A 21,204-nucleotide genomic window follows, 5' to 3' on the forward strand; every position below is an offset into this window, starting at 1 on the left:
GAAGCTTGTGAAAGGATCCCCAAAACATCTGACCCAAGTTAAACCATTTAAAGGTGATGCTACCAAATACTAACAAAGTGTGTGTAAACTTCTGACCCACTGAGAATGTGATGAAATAAATAAAAGCTGAAATAAATCATTCTCTCTACTATTATTCTGACATTTCACATTCTTATAATAAAGTACTGATCCTAACTGAACTCAAACAGGGAATGTTTTCTATGATTAAATGTCAGGAATTGTGAAAAACTGAGTTTAAATGTATTTGGCTGAGGTGTATGTAAACTCAGCAAAAAAAGGAATGTTCCTTTTTCAGGACACTGTATTTTAAAGATAATTGGGTTTAAACAATGTTTTCCATTCTTGTTCAATGAACCATAAACAATTGGTCATTCCACCCAAAAGTGTCCGGGAACTTGCAAGTGTCTTGGTGGAAGAGTGGGGGAACATCTCACAGCAAGAACTGGCCAATCTGGTGCAGTCCATGAGGAGGAGATGCACTGCAGTACTTAATGCAGCTGGTGCCACACCAGATACTGACTGATACTTTGCCCCCCCCTTTGTTCAGGGACACATTATTCCATTTCTGTTAGTCACATGTCTGTGAAACTTGTTCAGTTTATGTCTTAGTTGTTGAATCTTTTTATGTTCATACAAATATTTACACATGTTAAGTTTGCTGAGTTTATCTATATATCCATGTGTGTGTGTGTGTGTGTGTGTGTGTGTGTGTGTGTGTGTGTGTGTGTGTGTGTGTGTGTGGCCAAAAGTTTGGAATAATGTACAGATTTTGCTCTTATGGAAAGAAATTGGTACTTTTAGTCACCGAAGTGGCATCAGAACTTATTAAACTACTTCAAAGAGTTCTCATAAAAAATTCCTTTCCATTCTAGCGGTCAGTTTGTCCAGATACTCAGGTGACCTTTCACCCCAAGTAGCACTTCCCATAGATGTGACTGTCTTGTCGGGCACTTCTCACACATCTTACAGTCTAGCTGATCCCCCAAAAGCTCAATGGGGTTAAAATCCACAACACTCTTTTACAATTATCTGTTGTCCAGTGTCTGTGTTTCTTTGCCACTTGTTTTGAGAGAGAGAGAGAGAGCCCTGACTCAGAATAATATCCACAAACAGCACACTTAAAGAGGCCTCAAACGGGCCTCTTTCCCACAGGAGAGACTCCATAGTCTAACAGGAAGTTACAAATTCACCGTTTTCCCGTAAGCCTGGAGTATGCAACAATGGTGATCATGGAGAGAAGAGGTCTTTAAGGAGCAGGAGCATAAATAAAATAACATTTCATCTTAACTGAAATACTGCTGTACTGTTCTGCTCTAGTAGCGTGTTACTCTTCATGATAGCAATACTCCACAAATGCCTTCTCTTTAACCCTAAGAGGTAATAGCTTATAATATAAAGTTCAATATTACTTGTTAGTATTGAGCATTTCATTATTAACCTGTCCTGTATTGTCTCTTTCCGTCTCTCTCTCTCTAAAGACAATGAGTAAGTACGCATGTGCACTGGCATTTCTTCATCCTCTCAAGAAATTTCCACTTAAATGGTGGTCTGATTTTCCCTTTGGGGCCATTATCTAATGCTTCAAAATGGCAGCTCTATAAATACACACACAGCTCCATTAAAAGCCACTCTGCTACCCCAAATTTCAGCTTGACCACAATCCCTGTCTCACTTACATTCTATGTATAAAAAGACCCTTTAAATGGTGCCAGACTTCAACTTTTACACAAAGATTCTGCCAATACACAATGAGGGCTGATTTTTATTAGCATTTGGTGCTAGGGAATCTTTTCAAGGAATAAGTCTTTATAAGTCATTCCATCTTATCTGAATCAGACAGAAGTGGAAAGCACAAATCAAATGTTGATGAGATGGTCAGTGGGGTGACTGATTCTGCAAATTCTGAAAAATATGTTTTGGTGCTTGCCTGTGCAAATCACAACACCACTATGCAAGGGTAAAGTGGGTGGTTGACGGAGTGTTGCTATATGGTTGCTATATGGTTGCTAAGGTGTTCAGAGTGTTTTATAGTGGGTTGCTATGCCATTGCTAGGGTGTTCTGGGTGGTTGCTTACAGGCTTAAGTCCGAAGAGCCCACCATCAGGTCTCTAATAGGGGCCCTGGGGTATACACTTGGCCACTACATGCATTTTCACTAATCGGATCATGAAAACAAATCAGGTGTAAATGCCCCCCGAAATTATAATCCGATCTCTCAAACCACTCAAACCACTTCAGGAGGAAACTCAGCTGTTCAATATATGTGGAGTGGTGGTGGCGTAGTGGGCTAAAGCACATATCTGGTAATCAGAAGGTTGCTGGTTTGATCCCCACAGCCACCACCATTGTGTTCTTGAGCAAGACACTTAACTCCAGGTTGCTCCGGGGGGATTGTCCCTGTAATAAGTGCACTGTAAGTCGCTTTAGATAAAAGCGTCTGCCAAATGCATAAATGTAAATGTAAATGTAAATATTAGCCACATATATTAGCTTTACTCCGCCCAAACAGCACTACCTCTGCATAGAAAAAAATGCTAAACATAACAGCTGTCACCTAATATTTGCATAGGGCTCAGTAATGCAGTAAACAATAGCAATACAAATAAGTTGTAGGAGAGTTTATTTGATGAAGATCTCTGACGAAACTGAAACTAAACACTGACTATAAGCGCAGCTGACACACATGACGCATCTTTCCTTCGACAAGCCTCGAGGGGGAAAATACACAGCTCGCGCCCACACAGAAAAGCACATGCTGGGCAGTCACTTGGAATGAAATAATAAAGCACATCTTTAAAATTCACCAGCATAATCACAGAAATGAACTCTTGTTTTATTTGCATAACGCACGGGAATTGAAGATCGGATTTATATCCGTTTGGCAAAGAAACTTTGATGAGGCCGAGTGAACATAGAATGAGCTTTTTCAATCAGATCAGTGAAAATGCAAGTGGCCCAAATGATATTGTACCCCTAGATTTGGCGATATATATATATATATATATAAATATGATCAATTAAAATTTTTTAAATAATATCCCTCTCCTTAACAAGCCATACATTTTGTCCAAAGTGATTCCCAGGGCGCACACATCTAAATAAAAGACACTGCAAAGTAAATTTAAACTAAACTTTTATCAAAACCTGGGGAAAAAACATGGTTATATGGAAAGAAAAAGGGTGAACAATCTAAAACAATTTCACCTTGACAAGAAAATGTGCATGTGATGTGACTACACAGGACAATGTATTGAGCAGACCTACCACTGCTTGACACGTCTCCTTCAGCTGGGCTAGGGGGCATGTCTCTATCGGTGGGCAGGGCCTGTGTAAGGGGGAGGGGACAAGGCGGAGTCGAGCAGGGCACAGAGGGTGAAGCTAGATGTAGGCGTCAATATAAAGGGTAGCACCAGAACAAGGAGGAGCCATTGAGCAAATTACGTGAAAGAACATCAACATAGTAATCAACCGAAGGAAACAGGGAGGAGTTTCAGGCACCAGTTGGAAAAGGAGATGGAGTCAAGCAAACAAACAAAGCATGTGTGTAATAAAAGCAAACATTGACAATATAGTTGATCAAGCAAGTAGCAAGAAATGAAAGGGAAGAGTGTGACAGGGGTTGTTATGCAAAGCAAAATTGATACAGCAAACACAAAAGAGAAAGGATTAAAAAACAAAAGTCAAGGTTAGCGGCATTTCACAGTACCCGTTTCTCAGCATGCTGTTATTGCTCATTGTATAAATGGCATGGTTATTGTTTATGTTTACAGTCAGGCTCAGGACATGATAATGATGCTAACGTAAGACAAACCACAGATAATGATGCCAACGATAGCTTAGATGTTAGTTGGGGAAGCAGCATCAAGCCTCTAGGAAGCGAAACAAAAAGCTACACTGATTTAACTGCATCCAGATGAAGTGAAGAAGGTGGTTTTGGGTATTTAACCATATGCAGAAAAATATTGGTATTTTTCAAAAGTACAAAAAATGAGTAGTTGACGAATAACCAACTTCAGGTTAAAATGTACACTATGTACATGTATGTAAAAGGAAGTGTATAATTTAGGTTCTGTCAAAAATGTCTAATAATTGTTTTTTTTAATTTGCAGTTGACTTGTAGTCCTGCTGTGTGTCAAATAAAAGAACAAATATTCCATGTATTTGCTTAATTAATATGATGTACATAAAAAGAACATGTATAATCCTTATAAAAGAATGAGATACTTTTAGATATAGTTTAACATGCGTCACTGCGGGACGATGCTGTCGGTACTTGACATGTCACGTAAACTACCCAAATGCCGGAGGTACTGCGTTTCTCGAAGTTGTTTCTAAACTATTCCAGATGCAGTTTAGACCTCAAGGCCAAGAGTATGCACTGTGCACTATGAAGGGCTAATACGATTGGCTTGTGCGGCTATAGTGTGGCTGTTGATAGCTTGATAAGACGTGTTTGCTACAGACAAAAAGATAATCGTTCAAGCTCACAAACAAACACTTCCACCCCCTTTAGTATTTCTGCTAACTACTGAAATGTGGCGAGAACCCAAAATGTGTACCATCCTCTGTGGTGCAATAACACCCATGCCAGCCCCCTGGCAAAATGCCAACCAGCACACTGACATCATGAGTGTGAGTAAAAGCTCTTCTCACCTGATCTTGGCTTCAGACCAAAGGGAGGCGAGCTTAACGTGGGACTCGAAACTGGTGTTTTGTCTTCATTCTGGTGCACACACAAACACATCTCAGCACAAGTATATCGAACAATTTTTCAGTATAAGTCAAGAACATGTCAAGCGTAAAATGTCACTGACTCGAGACATGGGATAAAATAATGTAAATGATGTATGTACTAAGGAATTTAACATTTAATATTCCAGGAATTTAATATTTTTTTTTTTTCTCCATTTCCTTACAAAATGCTTTTCATTACATATTTAATACAGCAGTTTAACACCGTCAGCTATATACAAATGTGAAGTCGTCATTATTTACTACAAATATTGACAAATCTAGCATTTTCATGAGTGAATGAATGGAGACTACAGGATGGGTTCAAACTTATTTTCAGCTCCATCTATTGAATTATCACCAATGCCAGACTTGAACATTTGAATTGACAGCTTATGATGCATTTTTAATATTACATTACATTACATGCAGCAGCCATTTTTTTTTTCCCAAAGGGGTTTTTCCCAGTTGTTATGTCAAATTCCAGGCCGATTTCTCTTCCCAGTCCAGCCCTGATACCAGTTAAAGTATTACAATACCAAGTAATATCACGATACCACACGATTAATTCTTAACACAGTTTGTCATAGCAAAGGTGGCTCTTAGAAACTAGACATTCCACTTGTTGCTCCGGAAGTGGTGAAAATAACCGATGGATGAACAGGGAGAAGGCTGAAATGGACCAACGTTGTAACAGCAACGTTTTAAGACTTTTAATTATATTATTTCCGTGATTATTTGAACGTTGGTGACATAAAAATAAAGATATTGTAATGTTGAAATACTATTTTGAGCAGCTGTTTCATTATTATAACCGCTTCAGCCCCGGTCTCCTAGTTTACAGCTGCGCAAATGTAGATTACACACACACACACACACACACACACACACCGGTTTGATCTCACGGCTCATGGACGGACGTGATCTAATCATAAAGCTGCGTACACACTGCCAGTGACATCACGCGCGACAGCGACTCCATCCCATTCATTTTCAATGAGAGCACAGCGACTTCCGGCGACACGAGCTGTCGCGACCGTTGGCGACTAGATGTGGGCGTGTCCAGCAACGTGACAATGTTGAGACAAGTTCAACTTTATTCAAATGAAGAGCGACTAACGGAAGCAACAGCCAATAGGAGAGAAGACAGGAGATCTCACATGATCCTTCTCTCTCGCTCAGCTCCTGCAGTAATGGAAAGATGGATGAAACGCTAATTTTTGCTGTTAGCAATTTTCCAGTGCTCTACGATATGGATATGGTTACATCCAGCCGCAGCTCTTGCACCAGCCGGTGGTACTTCGCCGTGCGGACTCTGAGATTTAATGTTTTTTTGGACCCAGACAGAGCGGTGTTTGCGTTTTTGCCGCAGATAAACAGCCGCTCTGGCAAACAGCACGCCTTGTTTCTCAATCATCTTTGATATAAAGCATTTTATGTACTGATTCCATTTATATTTAGTCTTTTCCCTCCAAAATGTTTGCTTTAAGCGCCAAGAAAAGCGATTTGCTATCAAGAGCAATGGAATGACATCCGTGAATGTCATTTATAAACGTTACTAGGCAACCAGTAGTGGGAACGCCCACTAGCAACTTCACCGCCAGCCACTGGCGATCTGCAGCAACAAAGTCGCTGGCAGTGTGAACGCAGCTTAAGTGCGAGCTTAGCGAAGTTACCGCCACCATGCATTTGTAATTGGGAGTACAACATTCAATCTTTCGGAGAAATGGTAAATCTGTAAAAGTTCAGATACTGCACTAACCCCCGTGTATTCAGTGGGATGTGTCCGACGGTGTTTAATAAGGTTGCTGGTGTTTCCCCCTTTGGCTTGAAATCTCTGTAGGCATTCACAGATGATGGGTTTTCCCGGTTTCATCAGCCAAATCCCAAAATAATTCCAAAGCTCGCTACGTGAATTATGTTGTGTTCTTCACACTCTCCAAAGTTTTACTTATATCCATATTATCGATTAGAAGACAAGGATTGAGACGTGTTTGCAGTAGTGTTGTCAAAAATATCGATATTTCGATAAATATCGATACTGAAATATCTGAACGGTACCAATACTAATTTCCCTAAGTATCGATACTAGCCGAGCTGTCACTTTCACTTCTCTCCAAAGGCGCGTTGACAAACACCACACACACTCGCACTCCTCTCATTCGCTCTGGTTAAATAGCAAAAGTGAAGTGAATGTAAAGATGGCGAGTGCATGCGCGCTCACGACCAGTTTTGTTTGATAAAGAACACAGCAGGAGTGCTATCTGGAAATATTTTTGATATGAAGCCAGACATCCCAAGTCTCCTGGAAGTTCCGGAGTCTCCCGCGATATTGATAGCTTCTCCCTGATGCCCGCAATTTAGTTCAAATCTCCCGAATCTATAAGCACTATGCGAGACAGAACATACTGCACGCATAACATAGATAGCGCCACACAACATACATAGCGTGCACGGCAGAGAGGGAGAGACCTTATGAAAGCTAGTCAACCCCAACCCCCCTCCCTCCCTTGACGCTTAAGTATCTTTTGTTGACATTGAGATTGGATTTGATTTGACTTGGAAATACAAAAGATTGCACTTTTTATTTACTTGCACTTCATTGGTTTTTGAATGTATGGCAATCTGAGAGGCTTTTGAACAAGTGCAATACCTCAGGACATTTTGTTCATGTAAAATATACCTCATTGTCATGTTCTAGACAGTTCTACCCTCTTAATATTGTGGCAGTTTTTTTTCTCTGTGGTATCGAAAATGGTATCGAATATCGATATTTTTCAAGGTATCGTATCGAAGTTAGAAATTCTAGTATCGTGACAACACTAGTTTGCAGTATGGAAAAACCACTCATTTAAAAATAAACAATACCATGTAAGGGGCAAATTAGATTTTTCGGCATTTTGTGCTCTTAAAAGGGCACTGCGTGAAGCGATGCTACTGTAGCACCGGTCTACCGTGCAACCCAACTCCAAATATATAAGACAGTATGCATATGGGGATCCATTTGAAAGCTTAGAATCTGAACTTTTCATAGATATCCATCAATTCTGCATTTATGTTACATAAAAACACCTGAAAATATTTGCATCGCCAATCAGTGCCACATAGAGGTCATGTGGTAGAAAAACGTATGTGAATATAAAAGTCTCTCGAATATCACTTAAATTGACACGTTATATATCAAATGAAAGCGCTCATTCTCAGGAATGTGACTGTACATTATTGTATTGCCCTTTCACCACAGTGCGAAAGATTTTCCAAAAGAATCACAATGTGAAACACGATATCTGTAAGACATCAAATACAAATGTCTCATTTATTCGCCGATCACTGCTTCTGTAAGCCTCAAATAGCTACAAACTTTAAATCTGCATGTACCTTACGCAGTTGTATAAACAAAAATGCCATTTTTTTACTTGTCTTTGAGCTTGCTTGTTTGAGTAATCCGATGTTATATCATAGATGTCCGGTCCAGCAGGACAAGCATCCTAATCAAATCATCGGAAATATATGTTATCGACTATTGCAATGGGAAGGATCTCCGCTTTCTAAAGACACCTAGATTTGGTTTCTAGTCCACTCAGAGGCTGAGATATTCAAAGAACCAATAGGAGTGGTGCATAAACTGAAAATTAGGCTGAATATCTATGGACGAGCACATCTGTGAGGGCTAAAATGCATTAGAGCTCCACCAACACCACATGATTGAGAACGATTGCAGGCGGCAGCTCATAAATGCCCCAGAGTTGGTGAGGTTAATCTATATTGAGTAAAGATGACAGCTTGTTTTATGGAGAGTATGTAATGAATTAATGAAATGAGAAGGTAGATTTGTGGAACATTGTAGTGGATTCATTTCAAAGTGGAAATCTTGCTATTTACAAAGCAAATGGCATGTATAATTGTGGCATATGTTTTGTCCCATGTCTCAAGAATCAATGGTGTACTTTGCAAACTAAAGCATCTGGCCAGAGTTATTACTACCATAAAAGTAAGGATCAAAAGGATTTACCTGGGTATCTTGGTTCTCACAACTATCACCTGATCCTTCCTGGCCAATCACGTCCCCCTAAGAGTGAGAAAACAGGCTGTGGGATTCTTGAGATGATGTAAGATATTTAACACAGCAGCTATTCACACATAGTGAAACAATGCATCAGTGTTCTCTGCCTCTACATCACTGTGTCTCAACTCATTCTCTAACTATTTGTTTGCTTTTCTTCTTACTGTAGATTATCAAGAAAGACAAACGCATGATTCTCAATCCCCATAGGAGTTTAACTTTAATAGCAATTTCATGAGGTCATGCAGTTTACACATTTTACAATAAGGTTCCATTTGTCAACATGAATATGACTTTTACAGCATTTATTAATCTTGGTTAATGTTCATTTCAACACTTTCTAATGCATTACATGAACTAACAATGCACAATTGTATTTTTGTTAACTATACATTAAGAAAGATTAATAAATGCTGTTTAAGAATAGCGAAGCCATTAACTAATGTTAACCAATGGATTCCTATTGTAAAGTGTTACCAAATAAACACAACAGACATGCATCCAGCACCACAAATATAACAAATAAATAGAGTGAAACTGAAACTGTAAATGTACAATGCCACAACTATAGTACAACAAGAAAGCAGTCACCACAGCACAAACAAATATCAATAATGTGACAGACACATTGGAACCACTTGTTTTGGGGTTTCTATACAAAAGATGAATCACAAACACACTGGCACCAAATGATTTGTTTGTGAGATGAAAGTTCCAATCACTGTAACAATGACACGTCTTGACCTGTACAGGTTGCACAAGGGCTCACAGGTCAAACAAGGTGCATCTATAGGCTAGATGCTGAATTACCTGTTGTGCCAGGTGCAGGGCATACTGTTGGCATGCAAGCTGGGCATCGAGCCGGGCCCGTTCTAGAATGTACTGTCTCTTCCTCTGGAACTCCCAGCATTCTCCAGGAGTTGCCTTCAATGATAATTACTGCCCTTAACACCATCATACTATATTTTCCTGACCACATTGCCCATCACACCAGTGATAACATGGAACTGGGAATAAGCTGCAGTTGGAGTTTAATGGCCTGTAACGGTTACAAACATGTTCCCAAGCTAAACGCAAAACATTACAACTGACAAAACAAACCCAGACTGTTTCACAACTCGGCGACGGAACATCAACACATTAACTTGAGTTAATTACAGTTTTAATACCCTTTAATAATGGTCGAGATTCAAATATTAAGAGCATATTCAAACATAAACAGACACAAAAAACTACTGCGACAGACCACTGCATGACAAAACTACCATTGCACCAATGGACCATTTCATTTAGAACTTTTCAAAAGGTTTTTTTTAATTTGGTACAGTTTGTAATATTAAGATCAGAAACTTATGTTAATTATGACATCACATACTGTAATTAATGTCACAATATGACACACGTGCACTCAATGAGAACTTTATTAGGAACACTATGAAACACTAATAAAGTGCCCGATGTGGTCTTCGGCTGTTGTAGGCCATTCACCTCAAGCTTCGATGTGTTGTGCATTCTGAGATGCTATTCTCCTCACTACAATTGTACAGAGTGGTTATCTGAGTTAGCCTAGCATTTCTATCAGCTCGAACCAGTCTGGCCATTCTCCGCTGACCTCTCAAATCAACAAGGTTTTTCCATCCACAGAACTGCCGCTCACTGGATGTTTTTGTTTTTGGCACCATTCTGAGTAAACTCTAGAGACTGTTGTGCATGACTAGAGTGGTGGCGGCATAGTGGGCTAAAGCACATAACTGGTAATCAGAAGGTTGCTGGTTCTAGCCACACAGTCACCACCATTGTGTCCTTGAGTAAGGCACTTAACTACCAGGTTGCTCCGGGGGGATTGTCCCTGTAATAAGTGCACTGTAAGTCACTTTGGATAAAAGCATCTGCCAAATGCATAAATGTAAATGTATGCATGAAAATCCCAGGAGATCAGCAGTTACAGTACAGGGTTCCCACTGTTTTTAAGGCACAATTTTCTAGGACATTTCCAGGACATTTTATGAGCACAAACGGTTAAATATTTAAGCAAAAACACACAAGAGGTCATGATGTATACTGTGGTTATTAGATGGTTATATTCTTTCTGAATTCCATATTAAACAGTATAATGACATTTTATTATTAAAATGGTGTCTATTCAAATTAATGAATTAAAATTTGGATCAAATGAAAATGGAATCAATAAACATGTTTAACATAACATATATTATTATTATTATAGCAGTACATATAAGCAGTAGTATTATAATTTTTTGGCCATTTTATCCCATTTCACACGTCCATCTAAATCAAGCTGTTATTTTGCCGTTTCTGTGCGTTTGTGAATGTATGCGCAGTGTAGTTCTAGCGGGAAGACTCGCAGCTGTACATCATCGCACCATTAGCTGGGTAACTCCTAGCCAATCACATGTAAGCCATTGCTTTATAAATCTAGCCAATCACATTGCTGTTTCAGTGTGCTAACACGGCAACCTCCTCCACCCCACCACCACCTGTTGAGTCCCGTCCTGCACGGGTGTAGGCTCCTCACCCCTGCCTCCTATCTCCGGAGTACAACTTCGGACCGCCAGACGGGGCTTACGCCAAAGAGAGACATTACATTTCTGTTTTATATTCATCAAATAAATGTCATTTTAAATCTCAATTAAGTCTGCGAGTCTTCCTGATAGAACAGTAATTTCTCACCTCCGGACAAGCAGTTCGCTACATGGCCCAGTGTGATTATTAAAACCCAAAAAGCTGTGATTTAATTAAATATGTACAGTATAATTTATTGTCTGTGTGTGCTGTGCACTTTTGTCATCTACAAAAATAAGAGCATTCAACACTTTTATTTTGAAGTAGGCAGCACCTGCAGATCATTTATTTAATTTCATCACAGCATTTTGCGGTTTAAGTCACGCTAGGAAATGATGCATCAAACATTCATTTTTCATTCCGTGACATTCTGCGGTTTGTAGCTAATGCCATTTTTATGACTGGATTCCACGATTCCCATCCGTATTTTCCACATTGCGGAAATCTTTGGGTCCTACATGTGGAAACTGCCATATAAGCGAACTGTGATGGTTGCATTATCAAGTATTTATTTACAGCCTGAGGTGTAAAGGCCACACCACCATGCATGGTTTTCCAGGATGAGTGGGAACCCTGCAGAAATACTCAAACCAGCCCGTCGCGCCCAAACAATAATGCCACGGCCGAAATCTCTGAGATTACATATAGTTTTCTCCATTCTGATGGTTGATGTGAACATTATCTCAAGCTCCTGAACCGTATCTGCATGTATTATGCACTACTGCCACAAGATAAACTGATTAGATACGCAAGAATAAGCAGGTGTACAGGTGTTCCTAATAACGTTCTCAGCGAGGATGTGTTAATTATGAGGTCAAAAACTAGTCTAAAAGGTTTGTGAAACTGAATCCTCATGAGGCACTAATGGAGAAACTGGGTGACCCATTCACAATAGTCCACTGATGTCAGAGGAACTCTGGAGAAACATGGCAGTCAACAGCACCATAGCAAAGAGGAACTGAAATTGATGCTCAGAGGAACCAGTGTGACTCACTGGTCTGCCTGAAGCTTTCAGTATACGAAACTTGCTCATCAATGATAAAGATTGTGAGTTACTAGAAACACATCGATCTACACGCATCAATAAGGATGATGGCTTACCTTAGGTGTCATCTGACCCTCATCACTGTCCTGGCCACTGCAGGAAAACAAACAAAAAACATGATTTCAAATTTGACATTACCAACTCATCCACGGGCCTAGTGCGGTTTGCTGGCCTAAGATGAGCACTGATCATGCTGGTCAGGTTTGATGGTTTTAGAGGAGTTTTGAGTACTTGCAAGCTGGTCAGGCTGGGATAACAGCTGGCGTAACATCTACATATAACAGCTGAACGCCAGCTTGGCCAGGCTAGGAGACCAGCTAGACCAGCTAACAATATGTGAAAACATATAAGCTGTGATGCTGAAGATGTACGTGCAGATGAATCAGGGACAGTTGTGACTTACTTGAGCGATTCGTCTACAGTGACCATTTCCACAGGGTAAAGTTTAATGCCAGAGAGATCAGCGGAGTTCAGGTTAACCCTACACACATACAAATGAACACTATTAACACTAGCTTCATTTCAGAGAAATCAACGATCAAAAAAACAACACCATCAATGAGAAGACCAAACTAGGGTAGAAAATGGCAAATTCAGATTGTTTTTTACATTCCTCTAATCAAGTCCAACCAACTGAACTAACCGTGCAAGTTATGGCAGGCCTTTCTTTGTTGCCAGTGCTATTACTTAGTCAAAGAAATGCATTTGATGACAAATCATCTGCTATTATACTGTGAATAGTTTATAGCGTCATTACATCACATGCTTTGTCTAAGCAGTGACTTTGCAATGTTGATGAGAAACAGAACAGTTTTTTTTTTTTCAATGAATAACAAAATACTTGCGTAACAGGTAGTGCAAAATTAAACAGAGCGAGTCACGCTCCGATATAATCCATGTTTTGTGACCTGTTAATCTACCTGTTAGGATCCTGTAGCATCTCCACAGCCTCCTTTAGCTGATTGATCATATTGACCTTTGACCTGTTGAACACAGTTTCAATTCAATTAATACATTATTGAATAACTAATCAAATAATTTAATAAAAGCCCCCCATATACTGCAGTAAGGGTGGGACAAACAGACAGGAGGAGTGTGAGATATGAGTGAGGGGGTTGGTTGTTTGGGGGGGCAGTAACAGAGTGATACAGAAAAATACAAAGAAAGAAGTTGGATAGAAACAAACGTTTGTTCTGATGTCCAGTTGCTGTCTTCTTCTATCCTGAGGGGCTCATCAATGTCAGCACCTCGACCCTTCAAACACACAGCCACACAAACATCAACTTTTTGTCATGTGATTACGGACTAAAAGGCCTGATTGGCTGGAATTTAAAATCATCCAGAATCAACACAGCCCGACGGAGAGGGTGACGCACACACAGATGGGAATACAAACACCCCCATTGCACACAATGTCCCGCTAGATGCTGATTACTTCACAAGGGAACTGCTGATGCACACATAAACACTGTCTGCTGCCAATCCAATGATGCCATGAGATGTTATCAGATTGACTGGCACATACAAATACTTGGGAAGAGAGATAGATGACAATAATTAAAAGAAAAGAATGGAATGACGAGAAATCTGCAAATATGGAGAAGAATAAGAGGGGACCATACAGTAGAGGAAATGGAGATAAATGAGGTTTAAAATATTGACGCCAGGGCTAAAACAAGAGAACTACATCTAAAATGAGAAACAGCTTACTTTAAATAAAAAAAGAAAAGGAGAAGTACAAAAAAAATCTTCTCCCTTTCAAACTGGATCAGCCTGTATTATTCTGTAAAGTGGGACAGTATTTTATGAATCTTTTAGAACAGAAAAAAATACTTCTATAAATGTCAAGTTTCATGAATGTTTGACAAAACAAAGAGATAGAGAGGAGGGGGGCGGTGAAAGATAGATGAGAGAGAGATAGAGGGAGAGAGCGAGAGAGAGGTAGACAGAGCGATAGAGCGAAAGAGAGCGATAGAGAGAGAGCGAAAGAGAGCGATAGCGAGAGAGAGCGCGCGAGAGAGAGAAAAAGGGAAAATAGAGAGACAGAGACAGACAAATAAAGGGAACAGAAGAAGGGAAATGACAAAGAAATATAATTCTGTCATCATTTACTCACTCTCGTGTCATTCCAAACATGTATGATTTTCTTTCTTTCATGGAACACAATGCAAGCGATTGGTGACCAGAGGTTGTCAAGCTCTACAATTCACAAGAAGCCCCATCAAAGCAGTCCACACGACTCCTGCGCTTAAGTCTTCTGAACTCATACGATAGCTTTGTACAAAGCACTATGCCCTGCAAATCTTCCCCTCCATCACAGCCATCTAATCTCATTTGTTTGGTTTTGCATATGCTGTTTATGCTGTTTATTCTGTATTCAAATTTGGTTTCGATCAGTTACGAGACACAAGAACCATCACATTTGGCACTGATGATGTCATGTTGCATGATGTGCCATAATGGAGTATCAAGATCATGAAAAAGATTTGAGTTACAGTAGAGGAGAAGATTATCAGTGAACTTTAATTGCAGTCCTTTCCACATGCAAAAACATTGCATTACTTCAGAAGACTTGGAATATAGCGTATGTGTTGAGTGGACGACTTTTATGAGGCTTTTCGTCATTTTTGGAGCTCGACAGTCACCATTCAGTTTCACTGTACCATAAAAATCTGCCATAACATTCCACAAAATTTTTTGTTTTGTGTTGCAAAGGTTTGGAACGACATGAGGGTGAATAAATGATGACAGAATTTTCCTTTAAGTGTGAACTACTCTAAAATGGCTTACTTTAAAAATGACACTAAGCAAGTAAATTCAAGGATGTCATGCCTGTGAAATTTGCTCTGCTTTGGAAGTCTGAGCAGGGCAAAACCTACAGAACAGTTGTCCATAACTGATTCGGTTACTTGGAAAGCCATTCACAGTTCTGACGGAACAATGTTGAACACTCTCACCTTTATATAGTTGACAAATGGTGAGCTGAGAGAGGAGCCTCTGTAGCCCAGCTGTTCCTTTAGAGATTCAGACGGACTTTTATCTGCTACAGAACGCAAGAAATGTGAAAGTGTTATTATAGTCACTTTGTAAATGTAACTAACTCTACATTCACATCCACAGAGTAGAGGACACAGTGTTCAGGACAAAACTTGTTCTATAGCATTACTCGCTTTAATGCAAACACTTCTCAAGTCACTTACTCCAACACACACTCTTTACTTTCTGCCTGAAATGTGCTAAAATGTCATCTCATCCTCCCTCAATCCTTATGTGCTGATACTGACTTCCCAGCCAGTATCAACACTTCCTGTCCTGGATGTTCCCATGGGTTTAACCTGGGTCACATGTACACACACACACACACACACACACACACACACACACACACACACACACACACACACACACACACACACACACACACACACACACACACACACACACACACACACACACACACACACACACACACTTACATAAACCAGTCTGCTGTCTACAGTGAAACTATAATGTTGTGTCAGCCCAGTAAGAGGATGTTTTCTTTACAGGCTTGTAATATCCTGTGCACACACACACACTCACACACTCACACACATGCTGACTTTGTGAGGGCGTGTTTGTGTGCGAGCTGCACCTGTCAGGGCGCTGATGTGTTCAGTGGAGTCGTCTTTGCTCAGGCTCTCCTCCTCTGTGATGTTGGTCATGGGCACATTCAGGCTAAGACTCTCTTCATCTGATGGCTGGAACACACATTGCAAAAAATAACGATGACAGATAGTCCCACCCCTTACTTGTGCAAATGGTTGAGTCAGTGTTTGTAGTACTGCTGGTCAGGATGCTCAAGAGCCACATTGTTTACAGTTTTCGGGAGAATCGACCTACGAATGGCTTACTAACGCTTTCTCTGCATTAGTGATTCCTGCACCGCTTTTCAGCAGTGGCGCTCCGTGTTGAACAATTACACTGAAAATAAATACTTCATTTGATTTTACAACTGTGGTTAGTGAACAAGGCAGAGGTCGGGAACCTTTTTCCACTATTTTTGGGCGATATATTTTTTCGAAAGAGCCAGGGCTGGACTGAAAATGTGGCATACCGGGCAATTTCCCGGTGGGCCGACGCACTTTGGGGCCGATCAGGGGCGGACTGGCCAGCGGGAGAACCGAGCGGGCCAGTGGGTCGGCCGTGAAACGTGCAGAATGGGCTGCGATAAGCAAAAATGAGCCGCCGCTTTATGCGGAACGGATCACAAAACGGCGCCGCGATATGCAGAAAAGGACAGCGAACACCCCCCACCACCCCAACAACTCAACAACTTTTGGGCAATTTTACAATTACAATTTACAATTTTTCTAAGTTTTTCAATAAGACTACTCAAAAACAATCAAATATGCAAATAATAACAGGTAACATGTTGCAATATGGAATTGAGTACACGTGTTTGTGCGGGACTTCATTTTACTTCATGAAAAATTTAACTTCCCTTTTGGGCGATATGTAAAAAACATTTTAATGATAATCGCATTTAAAATATCAATATCCGATTATATGGTGAATATAATCAAAGGTCGGTGAATATTTTTGCTTTATTGATTTAGCTCTAAAAATGTAATTAATTTAGTGAAGCATGAAAAAACTTGAACCAAAAGACATTTCTAAATTCAAATTGCACTTTAAACGAAACGAAAAAGCAATACAAATAACGAAGTGATAAAAAAATCGTATATATAACCACCTCCCCAAATCCAAACATTTACCGTCTCCAACGACCCCATTTGCATCACGCAAGTATCAGTATGCAGCAACAGGTGAACATTACAGCATACAACTTAAGAACTAAAGCCAATTATAAATGTAAAGATAATTCTAATAATTATCGTCATAAATAAGCCTAATAAGTTTCCTTGTGTTCCCCAAAAATGCTGCCAAATGTGTGTTCTTATCGAATGTGTTTGTTAATACAGTTTATGCTGCTAAAGAAGCTTTCATTGCACCCAGATCTCGCTGCGCACACATCAAATCAGACGTGCATCGGCGGCTTTTCTTTCGATCTGGTCTTCAAAATATAATCACGTTTCGTCTTTGTGTCTAATTTCTTGTTATACATCTCTCCGACAAGTCTTTCAGGTCGCCTTCTACAGTGGCTGGTACATCAGCAAAATACTCGGCATGAAAAATCCTTCAAACCTTGTTCACCAGGAGTAGGCTGTAAAATTCGGGAGAAAGGAAACCAAAACAGTGTCATTGACTTCAAGCTTTGTAATCGCTCCCACACTTTCTGCTGGAAAAGTCTAGTTTTAAATGATCATGTGTTGGTGAATGGTGAGAGACTCGGCGAACCACTTGTGGCTCCCGACCCCTGGAATAAGGCGAAGGTTTTTGCGCTGAAATACGGTGCTCTAAAGTGGCTAAAAGCCCTGATATACTTCCGCAGAAGTTCTTCATCGTTCTTCGTTCAGGGTTTAGCAACGGTATACTGTTTGCAAAACATTCAGAAATGGGCCAAACCGCTGCGGGAGGCGTTTAGAAGTACATTTAAATAGGAGGACACTCAGTAAAACTTCAACTAATGTGATATTAACATGTGTTATCAATGACTTCACGCCTCATTCTATGAGAAGAATTCACATGAGATCAGCAACAAAAGCGGTTTTAACCACTCGATGATGATTTAAAATAATAATGTGTCATTTGTACTATTTACATTCTGAATTCATGACGTTAATGCGCTAACATGCTATACTATGCGGCCATAATATGCACCGATTACACTCTGTTATTGAAATTTATAATGACACTGATACGAATGCAAAGATGGCTGTATAAAAGAGTGTAGGTGGAGCTCCAGGTCACCCCAACTGATGACGTGGACCAATGGCAGTAAAGTGTTACGCAGCCAATAAGAAGATTTCCTAAAAGTTCAACCCCGGTCTAGCTATTATGAGCCACCGAAACAAACTAAGGGGCCTTAAATTGTGTAGTGAATTCACCACAACACGTGTTGTGACAGTGTGATCGAGCCACAAACAACTCAATCAGACGATTGGCCCTAAAGCATTTGATCTCAGTCATGATTGCATTTATTGATGCAGCCAAAGCATTAGCAAACAAACGTTAATAGTGTCATTCCTTTAAATGGGTAGCTCTGGTAAAAAATAAATGACTTTGATGCATTACAGGACACATGCTATGAACATGAAGATGGTCAGGCTCTATACTTCCACACAAATACACAAACACACTGACCTCTGTAGCGGAGAGGCGTTTGTCACCGTTGTCACTGCCCACCCCAGAGTCGCTGTCAAGTTTCTTGTGCTGATCAATGTCCTCAGTGCTGAGCCACGGAAAACAAAATGAGGGGAGAGAAAGATCAAGAAGATAAGAAGGAAGAGGGGGATTAAAGGTTGACAAGGGTTGTGAAGGGCAGAGAGACCAAGAGAGAAAAGGGAGCGTGAGAAAGAGAGGAGCTTATCTATCTCATATGAGAAAGGGAAAAGATCCTACAGTCTCTCTCTCTCTCTCTCTCTCTCTCTCTCTGCCTTGTGAGAGTGACCCCCGCAGTCTATTAAAAGAATTCTCCTGAGGTAAGGATGGTAATGACAGCCGACACACACACACACACACACACACACACACATATATACACACACAACCTGGATTTTTTCTGAGATTCAACACTGTTTTCTACATTCATGTCTTTTAATGCAGCCATACTGATACTACTTAATAATCATGAGGACTGACCTCCCATTGGTGGGTCGTGTCAAGCTGAGCCGGTCCGTGATGGGCAGATACAGGGCATCAGCCATCTTGTCACTACGACACGCCTCCATGGTGAGGTATTTAAATATATGGATCTTACCCTTCATGCAGATCTAAAAAAAGAAAATACATTTCATTGGCAGCTGTGAAAGAACAGTACTGAGGGGAAAAACACTCTTTGGGGACATTCAGGAAAATCAATTTGTAAACAAAGCAAATACTGTCTTTTAAAATTCTTAACATGCAATACATTTTCTTTTAGAGGCTGGTACAATGTGGGTCAACAGTAATAATAACTAGCTTTATATAAAACAGGAAAAGTCAATGGTATGGGCCTATTTAGATAGATAAGTAAACGTGTGTGTGTGTGTGTGTGTGTGTGTGTGTGTGTGTGAGTGTGGCCCGCATGCCCAGCCACCGCATGCCTAAACAGCTTTTGTTCGGCTGGATTGATGGGGCTAAATGGGTGCAGCACGGGCTGAAGAGGAGATGGAGTGATGTGGTACAGGAGGATGTGGAGCTAACAGGTACCAGCGGTGTCAAGATCGGCCTCTGTGGAGGAGGCTTGTGAAGGATGCTACTGGGAAGTTGGAGGCTGTCGCCCTCCAACAACAACAACAACAACAACGGAGGGCGGAAGAGCGACACTCACAACAAGGAGCGGAGCGCTGGATGGCTAAGCAAGTTGGCACAGTGGGAGGCACGGGTGGTCCATCAGCCAGTCATCTCAGTCAGTCGACCCGTGGCATCTGGGTCTGCCTCGTGACCTCCTGTCAGCGGGCTTTCAACACTTCACATGGCCTTAAGGTGCATATAGCAGTTGTGTGTGTGTGTGTGTGTGTGTGTGTGTGTGTGTTACCTGTGCAGGTGGACTCTGAAGTGGATTGTTCTCTAGCTGTAGTGATTGGAGGTGGGTCATTTTTCGATAGCAGACAGGAATAGTGGAAACTTTATTACAGGAGAAGTCAAACTTGACCAGAGGTAGATCTGCCAAATCTAAAACACACACACACACACACACACACAATTACTGAAGCACATTGAAAGGTAAAGAAAGGACTTTGCAACAATCTCAAATTGAATAGGAAAACCTTGCACCAAAAATAGTTTGCATCTCTTATATATTTCAGAGAAATATTGAAAAGAAGAGGTGGAATAAAAATGACTGACCTGTAAATACAATTTACCGAAAGGAATGTGTAATGAACCGTCTAAAATGGGCATTAAATCATGTGCAATAATGTGTCTTTGTTTCATAGGGGGCTAGTTCAAAAGTGTTTGTAGTGTTTAGCTAACAGTAAATTATATGAAAATAGTTGTCCTTACGGTTGTCTTTAAAATATCAGAGCATCAAGCAACCAGAAGGATTATTTCACGATGACATCACTACCCCTTGAATTGGTTTAAAATGTGCGTGTTTTCAGACCAAATAAACAGATCCATTCGAAATTAGAAAATTTACACACACGCACACGTAGACACGCACAGACAGACTTAGACGCGCAGACGCAGGCGCACACACACGCACGCGCACACACACACGCGCACACACACACGCGCACACACACACGCGCACACACTACTTACCCTCTGGTAGGACACAGAGAAGGTTTCGGTGCACATTGAGTTCCCTCAAGGCTTTGAGTCGGCCAATGTGACGTGGAAGAGCTGTGATTTCATTATAGCTTACATCCTGATGGGCAAAAGTTAGGGTAAGAGTTTAGAGTTTCTCTTATTGTCAAACAAAAGATGCACAACAGTCTCATATTTTACCCAGAATGGTGCCAAAAACAAACATAACAGTGAGCGGCAGTGAGGTCAATAGAGAATGGCCAGACTCGTTTGAGCTGACAGAAAGTCTACGGTAACTCGGATAACCACTCTGTTCAATTTTAGTGCGCAGAATAGCATCTCAGAATGCACAACACATCGAACCTTGAGGCAGCTGGGCTACAACACCAGAAGACCACATCGGGCACTTTATTAAGACCGTAGTGTA

The 21,204-nt window shown here is 40.6% G+C and overlaps 1 protein-coding gene across 4 annotated transcripts in view; it reads right to left on the minus strand.

The window, feature by feature from the left end:
• lrch1 (leucine-rich repeats and calponin homology (CH) domain containing 1) overlaps positions 1 to 21,204 on the minus strand; it is a 64,375-nt gene that overhangs the window by 18,457 nt on the left and 24,714 nt on the right. For 2 of the 4 annotated variants that reach the window (XM_052141821.1, XM_052141819.1), the window contains exons 4-16: positions 20,793 to 20,898; positions 20,065 to 20,201; positions 19,188 to 19,318; positions 18,690 to 18,777; positions 16,078 to 16,183; positions 15,401 to 15,486; positions 13,630 to 13,697; positions 13,364 to 13,426; positions 12,847 to 12,924; positions 12,500 to 12,536; positions 8,765 to 8,821; positions 4,675 to 4,744; positions 3,286 to 3,399 (exon numbers count right to left, since the gene is read on the minus strand). In XM_052141821.1, the coding sequence (XP_051997781.1) occupies positions 3,286 to 3,399; positions 4,675 to 4,744; positions 8,765 to 8,821; positions 12,500 to 12,536; positions 12,847 to 12,924; positions 13,364 to 13,426; positions 13,630 to 13,697; positions 15,401 to 15,486; positions 16,078 to 16,183; positions 18,690 to 18,777; positions 19,188 to 19,318; positions 20,065 to 20,201; positions 20,793 to 20,898 (1,141 nt within the window). The remainder of the gene's footprint in view (positions 1 to 3,285; positions 3,400 to 4,674; positions 4,745 to 8,764; positions 8,822 to 12,499; positions 12,537 to 12,846; positions 12,925 to 13,363; positions 13,427 to 13,629; positions 13,698 to 15,400; positions 15,487 to 16,077; positions 16,184 to 18,689; positions 18,778 to 19,187; positions 19,319 to 20,064; positions 20,202 to 20,792; positions 20,899 to 21,204) is intronic. The other 2 variants (XM_052141822.1, XM_052141820.1) reach the window with 1 other exon arrangement.

This window comes from Xyrauchen texanus, chromosome 14 (assembly GCF_025860055.1).
Source record: "Xyrauchen texanus isolate HMW12.3.18 chromosome 14, RBS_HiC_50CHRs, whole genome shotgun sequence".
Lineage (NCBI taxonomy): Eukaryota > Metazoa > Chordata > Actinopteri > Cypriniformes > Catostomidae > Xyrauchen > Xyrauchen texanus.